General features: G+C 46.8%; 1 protein-coding gene across 1 annotated transcript in view; it reads left to right on the forward strand.

Annotated features, from left to right (window-relative positions):
- The window catches only part of Laptm4b (lysosomal protein transmembrane 4 beta), a 51475-nt gene that overhangs the window by 9636 nt on the left and 27659 nt on the right, over positions 1–14180 (forward strand). The window contains exon 2 of the mRNA XM_051159458.1: positions 12313–12424. Coding sequence (XP_051015415.1) covers positions 12313–12424 — 112 coding nt within the window. The remainder of the gene's footprint in view (positions 1–12312; positions 12425–14180) is intronic.

The following is a 14180-nucleotide window of genomic DNA, read 5'->3' on the forward strand; positions in this document are numbered from 1 at the left end:
CGTGCACTAAAATTAATATTTAAAAATATAGAGAATGCCTGTCTCACAAAACAAAAACAAAAGCAAAACAAACAAAAGTACAGAGAATGAATTTATTTGCAGCTTGGGCCAAAACAGGGAAGGAAAACATTCTCACTCCATCCAGCCCTTGGTGATGTTATAGTTTATAGAAAAAGACAAAATAAAACCAGCAAACAGCACGTGTAGCTTCCATTGTAGGCCTCTGCCAGAGCTGGGAGTCAGGGCTCTCGGTGTGAGCCATTTTCATTTCCAGCACAGTGTTTCTGGTAGGGCTCCCCACACTCAGGTCCCCATTTAAAATTAGTCCATGCCAGATGGACTCCATCACAATTAGCCTTGCACTAGTGCTCACCCTCAGCCTTTCTGCAGATAGCTTCTTATCTGTGCCCTGAAATTGAATGCCAGATTTCACCCCTGGTGAACCCCTGCAATATGAAACCAGCACAGCACTTACCAGTACAGTGGAAAAGAGCCGTGGCCGAGATGAATTCCCCTGCCCTCAGCCAGCCCACGCACGCCTTTCCTTTTAGAGGACATTAACTATAATGCTGGTTTCAGCTCTTAAAACTGCTCTTCATCAGGGCAGCCTGGTGAGTCTAATTTACAAACGAGTTCACAAATTCCCAGGACTAAAATTCTCCATCCCAGGAGAGCAAAAGTCTGCCTCCTGTGTGGCCTTTGCTAAGGGCTCCATTTTGTTTCTCGAACGCTTTGGGTGGTCCAGCTTGTTCTTGTGCTTGGTCAAAAGGTCAAGCAGGCCCAGAGCCGCCCCAGGCCTGTTTGCTTTTGTGGAGTCTCCCCTACCACCCTTGTTTCACCCTCTGCCTGGTGTAGGTGAACCTGCTGCCATCTGGCCCAGAGCTGCATGGCTGGACCAGCATCCTAACCTGCGGAGGACCCTTCCTTTATCTCGTGTGTGTTTGGAGATGCTCACTGTCATATGTGGTTCTGTCCAGCTGAACGGTGGAGAGAGAGGGAAGGGGGAATCTGCAAGACTTGAAAAGAAGAAAAGCCTCTTGCCCGGAGAGAAGCAGGAATTTCAGTACCAAACCTACAGTTCTCTAGTCTTGGAGAAGCTCATTTGATAAGAACGTGCTGTATATGCATCTCCTTGTACAAAGGCTCCTAGTTTAAGCCTTTATCAGACTGTAATTACATCCAGGACATCCCCACTTATCAAAGAGAAAAGGGGAGAAGAGAGGTTTCCAAGCAACATTTTGAGATGTAACCTGAGAGCCACACAAGGCGATGAATAGTAAGATGATTAATGCCTTAGCCCAGTTGGGAGCACCCTATGTTTCCTTTGAGAAGCCCGCTCATATTCTCAGGTCTTGTCTTCTTGAGCATCTTTCTTAACCCTTGAGCTTTAATTTATATTAAAATATCTTTAGCCGGGCGGTGGTGCTAATCCCAGTACTTGGGAGGCAGACACAGGCGGATCAAAGAGTCCAGAACAGCCAAGGCCACACAGAGAAAACTTGTCTTTAAAAAAAAAAAAAATAATAAAAATAAAAATATATATATATATATATATATATATATATATATATATATATATATATATATATATTTGTCTGTCTGTCTGTCACGAATCCTAGTTTGGCCTGACAAGGTCCCTTAAACTCAAGGAGCTCCTCAGACAGAGGTGTGGTGCTGCTGCCTTATCACTGACCTGGAGGACAGCAACTCCAGTGTTTTAGGACCATGTGGAGGTTCCTGCTAGCCAGCTAGCCTTCTGTGTTGGCTTTGATTCCTTAACAATTCTACTTTATTATGAATTTATTTAAGGAAAGTACCTCCCTTTAAACCCGACTACCCTAAATAGGAGGAAAGGAGGAGAAAGAGAAGGAAACCTTCTGCCCTCTGGATATGAGTTCCATGGGGCAATTCCGCTAGCGTAATTATCAGGAGTCTTGCAGATCTGTCTTTCTGACAGAAGTAGCCGCACCACCTGAGCACTGAACCACGAGCACTGAATCCTCCCATCTTCCTGTTGGTTCCCTCCTCCCATCGATGGTCATATTGCAATGCAGTAGCCCAGCCGCAGTTGCTGGCCACTGTCTTAATCCTGTGCCGAAGTGGCTCCTCTGAGTCTTATCACAGATGTTTATCGGTCTGTAGAGACAAACAAAGCCTCAGTCGGATAGCATGCAGAGTCTGCCTTCACCCTGGGTCCAGACCAAGGCAAGACCACATTCTCTTCACACTTCTGATTTGCATCTTAATAGTCAAACTGAACTATGACCAAGCCACTAGGGAGAGTGGCAGGTTTTATTATTGTGTGCTTACTTTGGAGAACCGGCAGAGGTTGGTTCTACGACCCTGTGGGTTCTGGGGTTAGAGCCTGGGTTGTCAGGCCTGGCTGCAGGCACTTCATCCATGAGCCACCTTGCTGTCCCCCACCCCCAGTTTAAAGCGGGAGCTGGAGAGTTGGTTCAGCAGTTTTAGGAAGGGGAGTTGAGTTTATGTCTCAGCACCATGTTGAACATAGCCAGGGAACTCCAGATCCAGGGATGCTATGCCTTCTGGCATTTTCTGGTACCTTCGGACCCATGTGCACATACCTAAATGCACACATACACATACTTAAAAGAGAAATCCTAGGAAACAAGATGGAGAGCACTGAGGAAGATCCCCAGCTCCAGTCTCTGATCTCCACACATTTGTGATGTGCTCACACAGTAGGGCTGTTAGCTTTGAGATAAAGATAACAAACAGCACAGTTGTCAGGAGGAAGGTCAGAGAGCTGAGAAAGCCCTGAGTGTCAGGGTAAGCATGCTGAGACTTGGCTGATATTCAGAAAAGAGAGGGAAAGAAAAAAGACACTCAGTTTTGCTGGCTTTGGGTCTGAGCTCAGAGGGCATTTGCTCCCAGACTCTTGTATGCCAAGGCAGGATTGCACCAAGGACAAATGTTTAGTAACGGAGGTAGAGGCAGTTGATTTTAAAAAGGGAAAGGTCCTACAAGCCTTTATTCCCAGCTCTCAGGAGGCAGAGACAGGATCTCTGAGCTGAGCCAGCCTGAACTATATACTGAGTTCCAGGACAGCCAAGGCAACATAGTGAGACCCTGTCTCAAAAATAGTTAATGTAGGAAAAGCACTATGGGGATAGGAGTGGGCTAGTAAACCCAGGGGGAAAGCCCAAAGAGCTAAAGAGACAAAAAAATTAGTGAAGGGTGTATGTGTGTGGGGGGGGCACAGGGACACCCATCATGAGTTTCATAAGGTTGTTTCCAGGAATATAGTTTCTTTACAGGAAAATAGACACCTTCCCAGTAGCTATACCACTAAACAAAATGTTCTTCTTTCCCATCTACCATAAGCTGCCTGTAACTCTTCAGGAAGGGGTAGGGTCTCATGAACACTTCCCTTCACCACAGGGTGTTGACAGGCCCCGACTTGCAATAGCTGGGCTGGAGAGATGGAAAGAGTAAGTGGGGATGCTGCTTTTACAGAGGACCCTAGTTCAGTGCCCAGCTCACAACGACCTGTAACTCCAGCGCTGGGGAACCCAATGCCTCTGGCCTCCACAGCACCAGATCTACATACATAACGATTTAAAAATAAAAAAGGCAGTATTTTTAAAAGAGTGTGCATTAGGCATCTCTCCTGGACTACACTGCTCCCGTCTTCCTCTGGCTTTTATGTTCTTTCCTCTCCTTGGGGCTTTGGGAAGATGATGCAGAAGACCACTGCAAAAAGAAGCTTCTGACCAAGGCTGAAAGCAGCCCTGATCTTTGTGCATAATAAGTTATTTAAAAATAGCTGATGGGCATCATGTTCAATTAGGACAGTGTCCGGGGCTTCTGTGTGAGGCCCTATGACCCTCCAGACACAGGAAGTTTCTACCTCTACTGCATCAGGGTCCACACCTGAGTGAGACCATTGATGACAGTCCTATCCCAGGAGCCTTCATGGCTTCATCCAGTCTAGTTTCTATGTGATTTCTCTCCCATGACCAAGGCAGGTGGCATTTTTAGTCTTAGCACCTAGTTGGGTGAGCAACCAGCAGGCGTGATAATTAGAAACCCCAGGAGTGCTCTTACTGAGAACCTGCAGCAAGGGAGCCTGTTCCCACCACTTGGGCTTTTCAGTTACTAGCCTGTGCTTTCTGGAAATTACTTATTTTAAGATAGCCCAGGTGGTTTTCAGACTTGCTATGCACCCTTGGATTCCTGATCCTCCTGTCTCCACTTCCCAAGTATTGGGATTACAGACATGTGCCATCATACCTCACTGGTGGTGGCGCAAACCTTTAATCCCAGCATGTTGGGAGGCAGAGGCAGGCAGATCTCTGAGATCAAGGCCAGCCTGGTGTACAAAGCGAGTCCAGGACAGCCAGGGCTTGTTACCCAGAAAAACCCTGTTTCAAAACAAACAAACCCCAAAAACAAAAAAAAAAAATTTTTTTTTCCCTTTCCTTCCGTCACTTTTTTTTTTTAGGCAATAAATTACCTTAGCTGACTTAGAACTGGCTATGTAGTAGACCAGCTTTGAACTCTAGAGATCTTTCTTCCTCTGCCCCACCCCCAGCGTTGGGATCGGAAGTTCCATTAGCTCTTCTGCCTCCACAGCAGTCAGGCTGACCCCATGGGCTCCCATGTCTCGCAGCCTCACAAGCCAGGGTGAGACAGGCTGGTTCGCTGCTTGTCTGAGTTACTTGTCATATCAGAAGTTAGCATGGAGGATGCTAGCAGCGTCTCCCTTTCTTGTTGCAACTGCCCCTCTACACAAACAAGTTCCCGCTTGGCCACCACCTCAGCCTTGGGCATTTCTAACCACACAAAGCTGCGTCCAGGCCACTGCCTGGCAAGAGACGTGACCATTGGGCCCTAGCTCTGAACTTTTACAGGACATCTCTGTATTATTCATGGACAGACCCCACTCATCAGGCATGGCACGCAGATGAAGACTGTCATCCAGGATTCCTCTCACACACTTCTAATCCTGATAGTTCCACCTTTGTTGCCTGTCTCACTACCCATAGCACAAAGGACGCTGTCAGAATCTCCTCCACCAATGCTCCCCTCTCAGGCCGCTCAGCCTCAGTTGCATGCCGTGCTACCCATAGTCAGGACCGTGCAGTCACTCCTCCCCCAACTCATATTTAGTTCTGTTGGTTGCTCTGTGTAACAGCCCTGGCTGTTCTTTGTAGACCAGGCTAGCCTCTAATTTGCAGAAATCTGTTTGAGATTAAAGGTGTGCACCATGCCCGGCCTCTCTTTTTCTTTTAAAGGTATGTACTATCATATCCCGTTGATCCTGCATTTTGAATGATGACCAGAGCTCAACCAGGTCCATTCAAAGAAATTGGTTGGGGTTGCTTCCGCTGCTTCGGCAGGCTGGCTTGGGTTTTGCACTGACTGACAGTGGCTAGTGGCTGGCTGGCACACTCCCCAGGAAAGCACTCTGAGCCTGCTACCTCATACAGAACTGGATGAGGTATGGGGAACAAGGCGTGGTGGCTTCTCTGTGATCAAAAGGCCAAAGATTCTCAGTGGAGACCATATGTAGCTTTATGGTTACAGTATGTGCTTAGTTTATGAGTTTTTGTCTACAGGATTTTAGTGGCAAATTCATTCAGTGTTTCAATTTTATGGGGGGGGGCAGGAGAGGGAGAAAGGAGACTAGCGGTGGCATTCTCAGCTAGGTACAGTGGTGTACGCTGTGGCCTAGCACTTGGGTGGACCACAGAGCATCAAGAGCTTAAGGTCATCTTCAGGTACATGAATGGGTTCAAGGCCAGCCCAGCCTGCAGAAACCACAACTCTAAGTAAGAAACCTTAAAGGTAGACATCTACCTCCTCTCCTTCCTTCTAGCTTTTGAACATGTAATTCTGTTGCCTTTTGGCTGCTATGTTTCCAGTACAGTCTACCACGGGATGGTTTCCCCATCTTAACCTGACCCATCCATGTTCTCGCAGCTGGATAGTGGGTTAATTTAACTCATCCTCATTCATAACTCTGGTCAGGTATGTCCTTTGATTTATAGCTTCAGAAACTTAAACTTTACCTCCTCTTATTATCCAATTCACAGAAACACCAGCGAGCCTCGGTTGTATTTGTGTTCTGGGAATCAGTCTATCTGTGGTCATCTACTCCTCCCCCTGGTCCCCCCATCCCCCCTCCTGTTGTCCCGGGAACCCCTTCTGTCGACCTGGCTGGCCGCAAAGTTAGAGATTTGCCTGACTCTGCTTCCCGAGTGCTGGGATTAAAGACACCACCACTACCACCAGTTCTTTCGTCCGGTAGTCTGATACTGTCAGGATTTCCAAGGCTGCTTGTTCCTTACCGTGCTAGTGTGTCATCTCTACCTGGGAAGTCCTTGAGTGACATGTGTCCCTTGCTGCTGAGCGCTTAATTCACTTTCACTCTGAATGGAACATCCAGCTGGACATGAGATACTTGCTGATTTTCCGGCATACATGCACTGCCGAGAATGTCTGTGCAGTTGAACGGTGCGTTATTGAATGTTACAATGCACACTTATTCTGTTTTATTTGGCTGGTCATTTGTGTTCTCCACTGGAGTGAGCAGCCGTAGGGGCAACAATCACGTCTCAGTTGTCATAGCACTCAGTTGGCAGCAGAAAAACACAGTAAAATGAACCGGGTTTTGTAAATCTAAGTTTTATCCATAAACTAAAGTATAGTTGTTTGAATTGAAGTCACAAATATCAGAAACTTATTTCAACGTAACAAAGACCATGTGAGGATGTTAATTTAAAAAGTGTATTTGTGGGGCTGGAGAGATGGCTCAGTGGTTAAGAGAGCACTTGTCTGCTCTTCCAAAGGACCCAGGTTCAATTCCCAGTACCCATATGGCAGCTCATACCTGTCTGTAACTCCAATTCCAAGGAATCTGACACCTTCACACTAATGCACATAAAAGTAAATAAATTATTTTTTAAAGCGTATTTGTGTTACATTTCTTTTCCCTCCCTCCCTCTCTCCCTCCTTCCCTCCCTCCCTCCCTCCCTCCCTCCCTCCCTAGTGTCTAGAAGAGGGCTTTGGGTTTCCTGGAATATTACAGATGATCATGAGCTGCTGTGTAGATGTGGGAACCAAATTCAGGTACTCTACAAGATTAGCAGATGCTCTTAATTGCTGAGCCGTCTCTCTAGCCTCTAGCCAGCGTTTGCGGCTTTGTGGGTTCTACCTTCTTCCGCCCTTCTCCACCCTAACCCTGAGTTTGAGCCACAGAACACACATAGTAGACCGAGAGTAGCAGGTCCCCAAAATTGTCCTAGTTCTGCTACATCATGCATGCTGTGTTGTGTGCCCCCTAAATTAAATAATACATGTAAAAACATTTAAAAATCATTTAGCATTTTATATTGCAGCTTTTATTTAAGATTGTACCGTGTTCATTTGCCTTCTCTCTCCTTGCTTTTCTGAGATCAGGTCTATGCAGCTCTGGTTGTCCTGGAACACTGTAGACCAGGCCAGCCTCGAACTCAGAGATCCACCTGCTTCTGCCTCCCAAATGCTGGAATACAGGTGTGTGTCACCAGGCATTGCTGTTTCTTGTTGTTAGCATTTTATTGTACTTTTTGTGTTATTGAATATGAATATCCATTCTTTTTCAAAATTTCCTTATTGTAGATGTCAATATTGGCTCTCTTTAGACTCAAGTCTCTGAATTTCAGACTTGTTGATGCTATCTTTCTAGGCTTGGAGGGTCTTATGTCTTACTTTTCTTTCTTTCTTTCTTTTTTTTTAGGTTTTCTGAGACAGGGTTTCTCTGTGTAGCCTTGGCTGTCCTGGACTCACTTTGTAGACCAGGCTGGCATCAATCCACCTGCCTCTGCCTCCCGAATGCTGGGATTAAAGGCGTGCACCACCACTGCCCGGCTCTCTCTTAGGGTTCTTTATTGAGGTTCTTGTCCCCTTTCTCCCAAGACAAGTCTGAGTCTCACTATGTAGCTCGCTGGCCTGGAGCTCACTCTGTAGAGAGTACATACAGAGAAATCCACCTGCTTCTACCTCCACAGAGCTGGGGTCATAGGCCATGGCAGCACCGCACTCAGCTTCACTGAGTGCCGCTGAGAGGCCTGGCAGTTTTTTAGTGGTGGAAGAGAAAGTGTGTTGTGGATAAAAGGGAGGCATAGTCAGAGAGAGGCAGGGACATCTGGGAGAGTGCAGAGTGGGCATGCCCCTGAGCTGCGGGAGGAGATGGGGGAAGGGAAAGGAAAGGGGAGAAGGGAACTAAGTTCAGCAGCCAGGAGGCCCAAAAGACAGTAGATGAAAAGCTGCGGACAGTTCTGGGAGCTCCTGCCCGTTTGTTGGCGATCTGACACATGATTTAAGGCTGAAAGCACTTTGCTTCTCTGGAGAAAGTAACACACCACTTAAGTAATTGGACATGAGTTTAATTTACTTGCATGTGGAAATATTCATTAAGAACAAGAAAAAAAAGTGTTGACAGCACAGGAACATTTGGTTCCCACCTCACTGAAATAGATACGGCCGAATGCAAGCAGGCTGACTGAAAGAGCCTGGGTGTGCCTGCTCGGCCTTTTGATTGAGATGAGCTGTGGTCATTATGTAGCCTGCGCCTGGCGTATCTTTGTGCTGCTATGGAGAGTGCTCCTTCTCTGTCTTCTGTCTTCTCTTTCAGGAAAGTCTTATCCAGTGTGCGCAGTGCTTGAGCTTGTATTTGACGTCTTCCGTCTGACCGTATTTAGCAGTGGGCATGATGAGGTGTAACCCCACCTCTTTGTACTGACCCAAGTCCTCGAGGACACTCCTTTTCGTACCTAATTCCCATCCAGCTGTTGAGGATTTTGTAGTAATATAGAAAAGGCAAATCAGAGTGTTAGGAAGATCTCACCACTCAGGGTGAGTCGTGTGAAGGAGAGCTGGAAAGAACTGCACCTCCCACGACCTGCGGAGCCTGGCTGACTGACTGCCTACGACCTCGGGGATGTGGGGTGGCTGGAATGTTGTAGGTCCAGAGCCGACTTGGGCTCCTCCATAGCTGCTTATTACCAGCCTCTGTGTGTGACCTGGCATCTCTGACTAGTAGGTAGTACTTTGCAGTGTACAAACACACCCCAGGCTCCCACCAGCCAAAGGCTGAGAATGTTGACAGCATCCTAGGCTTGTTTCTGATCCTCCCCAGTGTTCTGTGTCCACCTACCTGATTTTTCACAATGTATGTGGAAGTGTCTTGATTGACTCTGTGTGTGTGTGGCGGGAGTGTGTGTGGGGGGAGCGTGTGTGTGTGCTGGAAGATGGACTTTGGAGTAACTCAAGTCTGTGTTTTCAGGTCATAGTCATTCATATTTGACTCCAGAATAAACTTTACCTTAGCCCTTTGAGGTGAGAGTTGTGTGTGACTTTCTTTTTTGTTGGTATTGCCAACAGTCATTTAGATGTGCAAGAAGCTTACCACTTTAAGAATAATACTAAGGAGGCTAGTGGATTTTTGTGAGTTCCAGGCCAGCCTGGGCTGCACAGTAAGACCTTATCTCCGCCCCCCAAAATTTGTGGGGGTATGTATGTAAGTATACCTGTCAAAGGACAACTCAGATGTCAGTTGTTTCCTGCCAGGGACCAATTCATGTCATCAGTTTCTGATACAAGTACCTCTCTACCTGCTGAGCCACCTCACCAACCCCAACCATGATCGGATCTGAATTACTGCACCAAGTACAGGCCTCTTGGAGGAGGCTGCATTGCCTGGACTGAGCCTGGGACAGAGAAGGCCTCAGGGGTCAAGGTTTGGGATAAATGTAATTGTAAAAGCAGTAAAGCATACTGGGGAGATGGGAGGACACACCAAACCAAAGAGCTGCCGTGAAAACACGAGTTAGAGGCCAAGGGCGGAGCACAGAAATGCCAGAGCTGAATTAGGGGAGGGTTAGATGCCGGGTGGGGCAGCTGGCAGCAGGAGCACCTGACATGACCTCATGCAGGGACTTGTATCAGCTGGATCACCTCACCAAGGCTTGGAGTCAGGCCTCCTGGCTTTCTTTGCCTTTATCTTTACGTCTCGTCTCTAAGGATTCTGGGACTGTGGCATTCACCCTACCTCTGCCACACCTAGCACCCAAGACCACAGCAGATAATGCAGATAACTCGGGGGTGGCAGTCTCACAGAGATGTGAGACTTAAGGCCGCTAAACCTACTCTGAGTGAAAGGCTCCAGGGAGGGTCTCCTAAATGAGCGGCTGTGACCATGTCACACCCTGTCTTACGAATGAACACTTTAGAAGAAAGCCCTGGATCCTGTCCTGGCCTTCAGGACTCTCTACCATCTAGCAAACAGTCCGCCATGTTCAGTCACTCACCCTGGTGTCTGCCTGGACAGAGCTCAATTCATGTTGTGCGCAAGCTAAAACAAAACCAAAATAACTAGAGGAAGTGTAAACCAGAAATACTTATGTGGTGTCTGGAAAATACTGCTAAGCTCTGCAAAGAGACAATGTTGCAAGCTTACTCCAACCCCCTTCAACATTGATGTATCTGTGGTTTTTGTCTTTTAAAAAATGCTGTACCTGGGGATGGGGAGATGGTTCAGGGGTTAAGTATACTGGCTGTTCTTCCAAAGGACCCAGGTTCAGTTCCCAGCACCAACATGGCAGCTCACAACTATCTGTAACTCCAAGATCTGACACCCTCAAGCAGATATAGTTGCAAACAAAATACCAATGCACATAACAAAAGTAAATCAATTTAAAAGGGGAGGCTAGAGAGATGGCTCAGCAGCTAAGAGCACTGGCTGCTCTTTTAGAGGTCCTGAGTTCAATTCCCAGCAACTACATAGTGGCTCATAACCATTTATAATGAGATCTGGTGCCCTTTTCTGGCGTGTAGGCATGTATGCAGCAAGAATACTATATGCAATAAATTAATAAATTTTGGCCTAATCTTGGTCTGGTGATTATATTTTAGTGTGTGTGTGTGTGTGTGTGTGTATGTGTGTGTGTGTGTGTGTTGGAGACAAGGTTTCGCTGTGTAGCTCTGGCTGTCCTGGAACTCCTTTCTGTAGTTCTATATGTGGATCTGCATCCTCGGCCTCCCTGCTGGGATTAAAGTCATGTGCCACCCCCTCCCCTTCCCCCCCCCTACTTGTGGTTGTCTCTAACTACCTCATGGATCACTTCAATTGTTCATGTTTGCAGTTACCATACTGTTAGGTGTCTTGTGAACTGCCTTGACTCTTTTTTTTTTTTTTGGTTTTTCGAGACAGGGTTTCTCTGTGTAGCCTTGGCCATCCTGGACTCATTTTGTAGACCAGGCTGGCCTCGAACTCACAGCGATCCGCCTGCCTCTGCCTCCCGAGTGCTGGGATTAAAGATACATGCTACCTTGTCTGGCCAGTGTTTTAACTTTGCATCTCAGTTTTCTTACAACGGGGGTTGTTTGCATTGCTCTAACTTGAGAGATTTTGTAGGGCTTGGAACCCACATATAAAGTGCTTGATGCTGACACTGCATCTGAATGTTGTCCCCTTAACTCACAATACATGGTACTTTTAAGATACAGGAAAGGATGAGTAGAAGTGGGAGACGTTGGTTAAGGGCATTTCCACGTGGATGTGTTGGGTTTGGTGGGCACTGTCCTCAGCAGAAGTCTGACTGGGGTAAGGTATTAGTGCTTTTCTCTGTTCCTGGCATATGTGTGTGTGTGTATCTGTCTGTGATGTGTGTTAGGATATTTACCCAGTGTGCATGTACACATATGTGGGGGTTAAAGTTGACACTGAGTGTCTTACCTTGCTTATTCTTTACCTTCTTTTGTGAGATGAAACCTGTCACTGAGCCAGGCGGTGGTGGCACACGCCTTTAATCCCAGCACTCGGGAGGCAGAGGCAGGTGGATCGCTGTGAGCTCAAGTCCAGGACAGCCAAGGCTACACAGAGAAACCCTGTCTCAAAACCAAAACCAAATCCAAAAACTGAACCTGAAACGCACTAATTTGGCTAGATTGGCCCGCCAGTAAGTATCATGGACCTGCCTACCCCATCCCCCACTCTCCATTTTTGCTCCCCAGTACTGCCATTATAGGCACACAACACTGCCCTCCAAAAAATGAAATTACTCGTTTGTGTGTTTACATGCGTGTGTGTGTGTGTGTGTGTGTGTGTGTGTGTGTGTGTGTGTACATATGAAGGCCAGAGTAGAACTTGGGAGAGTTGAATCACCATGTGGTTTTTGGGGATTGATATCATCAGGTTTGATGAATGCTTTTATCCACTGAGCCACCTCACCTTGCACACTCCCCCAGCTGCAGATGTGAAGTGCCGTGGCCTGGGTGTCATACGTCCCTTTCTTCTTCCTGCAGATCATCAACGCTGTGGTCCTGCTGATCCTGCTGAGTGCCCTGGCAGATCTCAATCAGTATCACTTTTCAGACTCTGAACTAGGAGGGGAATTTGAGGTCATGGATGATGCCAGTAAGTATGTCAGATAACAGCAGCTGGTGATATTTTGGGATTTCTCGGGACAAGGAGTCTGACTGTCTTCTGTTAAATTACAAATATTGATTCAAGGGCCTATTTGAGCTGCTATTTTAACTTTATTTTCTTTCTTTCCATCACTGCAAATCAAATCATCAAATACTTCAAATGCTGTGCATGCTCTGCCTCTGTTCCTAATGAGCATCAGACCCTCAATTCCCACGTCTTATATGCTGCCCTTTCTCCCCATTTTTATGAGGCAGAGTCTCATGTATTAGTGTATTACATATGGTTCAGGTTTGTCCAATGGGGACCTTGAGCCTCCTGACCTTCATGCCTTCCCAAGTGCTGAGTTGACGAGTGTCCTACTATGCCACGTTGGAGCCTGTTGTAGTGGTGCATGCCTTTAATCCCAGCACTCAGGAGGCAGAGGCAGGCGGATCACTGAGTTCGCGTCCAGCCTGGTCTACAAAGCGATTCCAGGACAGCCAAGGGTGCATAAAGAAACCCTGTCTCAAAATAAAAAAAAAAAAAAAAGAGAGAGAGAGAGACAGAGTGCGCATGCACGCGAGAGAGATCGAGAAAATATACAAAAAAAGGAATATGTATCTCTCTGGCTATCCTGGCACCTCCAGGAGTTGTCTTCCTTCCGGGAGATGGTTGTTGCTGGTGGTTGGTAAGATTGGAGCCTTCCCCCAGAAATGAATCAGGCCTGGGGTGGGTGGGGATGAACAGCCAGCTCCGTGCCTGCTGCACAGACCTTATACACTTATTCCTATTGGGTCTTGGCTGAGTGAGAGGCAGTGCAATGCATGACCTCAAACAGCAGGCTGTGTAAATTGATTTACTGTCAATTGCTGTAGAACTTTATATGAGTTTAAGAAAGCATGGCTGAGGGGCTGGAAAGATGGCTCAGTGCTTAAGAGCACTGTCTGCTCTTCCAGAGGTCCTGAGTCCAACTCCTAGCCAACCACATGGTGGTTCACAACCATCTATAACGTGATTTGATGCCCCCTTCTGGCACACAAGTGTACATGCAAATAGAGCTCTCATATACATAAAAATAAATAAATAAATAAATAAAATCTTTAAAAAAAATAAAAGAAAGTTTGGCTGGAAGGCAAAATGATAGGGGAAATTGGCTCAAGCTGCAAGGATTCTGGTTTGAGAAACAAGGGATTAAAGGAGTGGTGAGTGTTGTGGGTTACTGCTGCTGCTACTACTACTACTATTATTATCATTAATGTATAGTTGTTCTGCGAGCATGTGTATCTGTGGACCACAAGTGCATGGAGGCCAGAGGAGGAAATCAGATTCCCTGGAACTGTTGTGAGTTCTTGGAATCAGGCCTAGATCATTTGGAAGATGCTCTTCTTAACTGCTGAGCCATGTCCCCAGCCCCAAGTTGTGTGAATTTTGTCTGCACAGTGAAACAAGTTAAGAGTGTTTAAGTAGGGGGTGGAGAGATGGCTCAGCAGTTAAGGGCACTCACTGCTCTTCCAGAGGTCCAGAGTTCAATTCCCAGCAATCACATGGTGGCTCACAACCATCTATAATGTGATCTGATGCCCTCCTCTGGCCTGTGGGTGTATATGCAGGCAGAGCACTGTATACATAATAATAAATACATTTAAAAAATGAGTGTTTAAGTAAACATATGGCTGCTGCATGTTGCAAGGAAAGAGCCCTTGGCTATTGAGTGGAGAATGAGAGTTACCTGTTTGGGGGAGGGGGAGGAGGAAGTAGTCTGAGA

Source organism: Acomys russatus, chromosome 17 (assembly GCF_903995435.1).
Source record: "Acomys russatus chromosome 17, mAcoRus1.1, whole genome shotgun sequence".
NCBI lineage: Eukaryota > Metazoa > Chordata > Mammalia > Rodentia > Muridae > Acomys > Acomys russatus.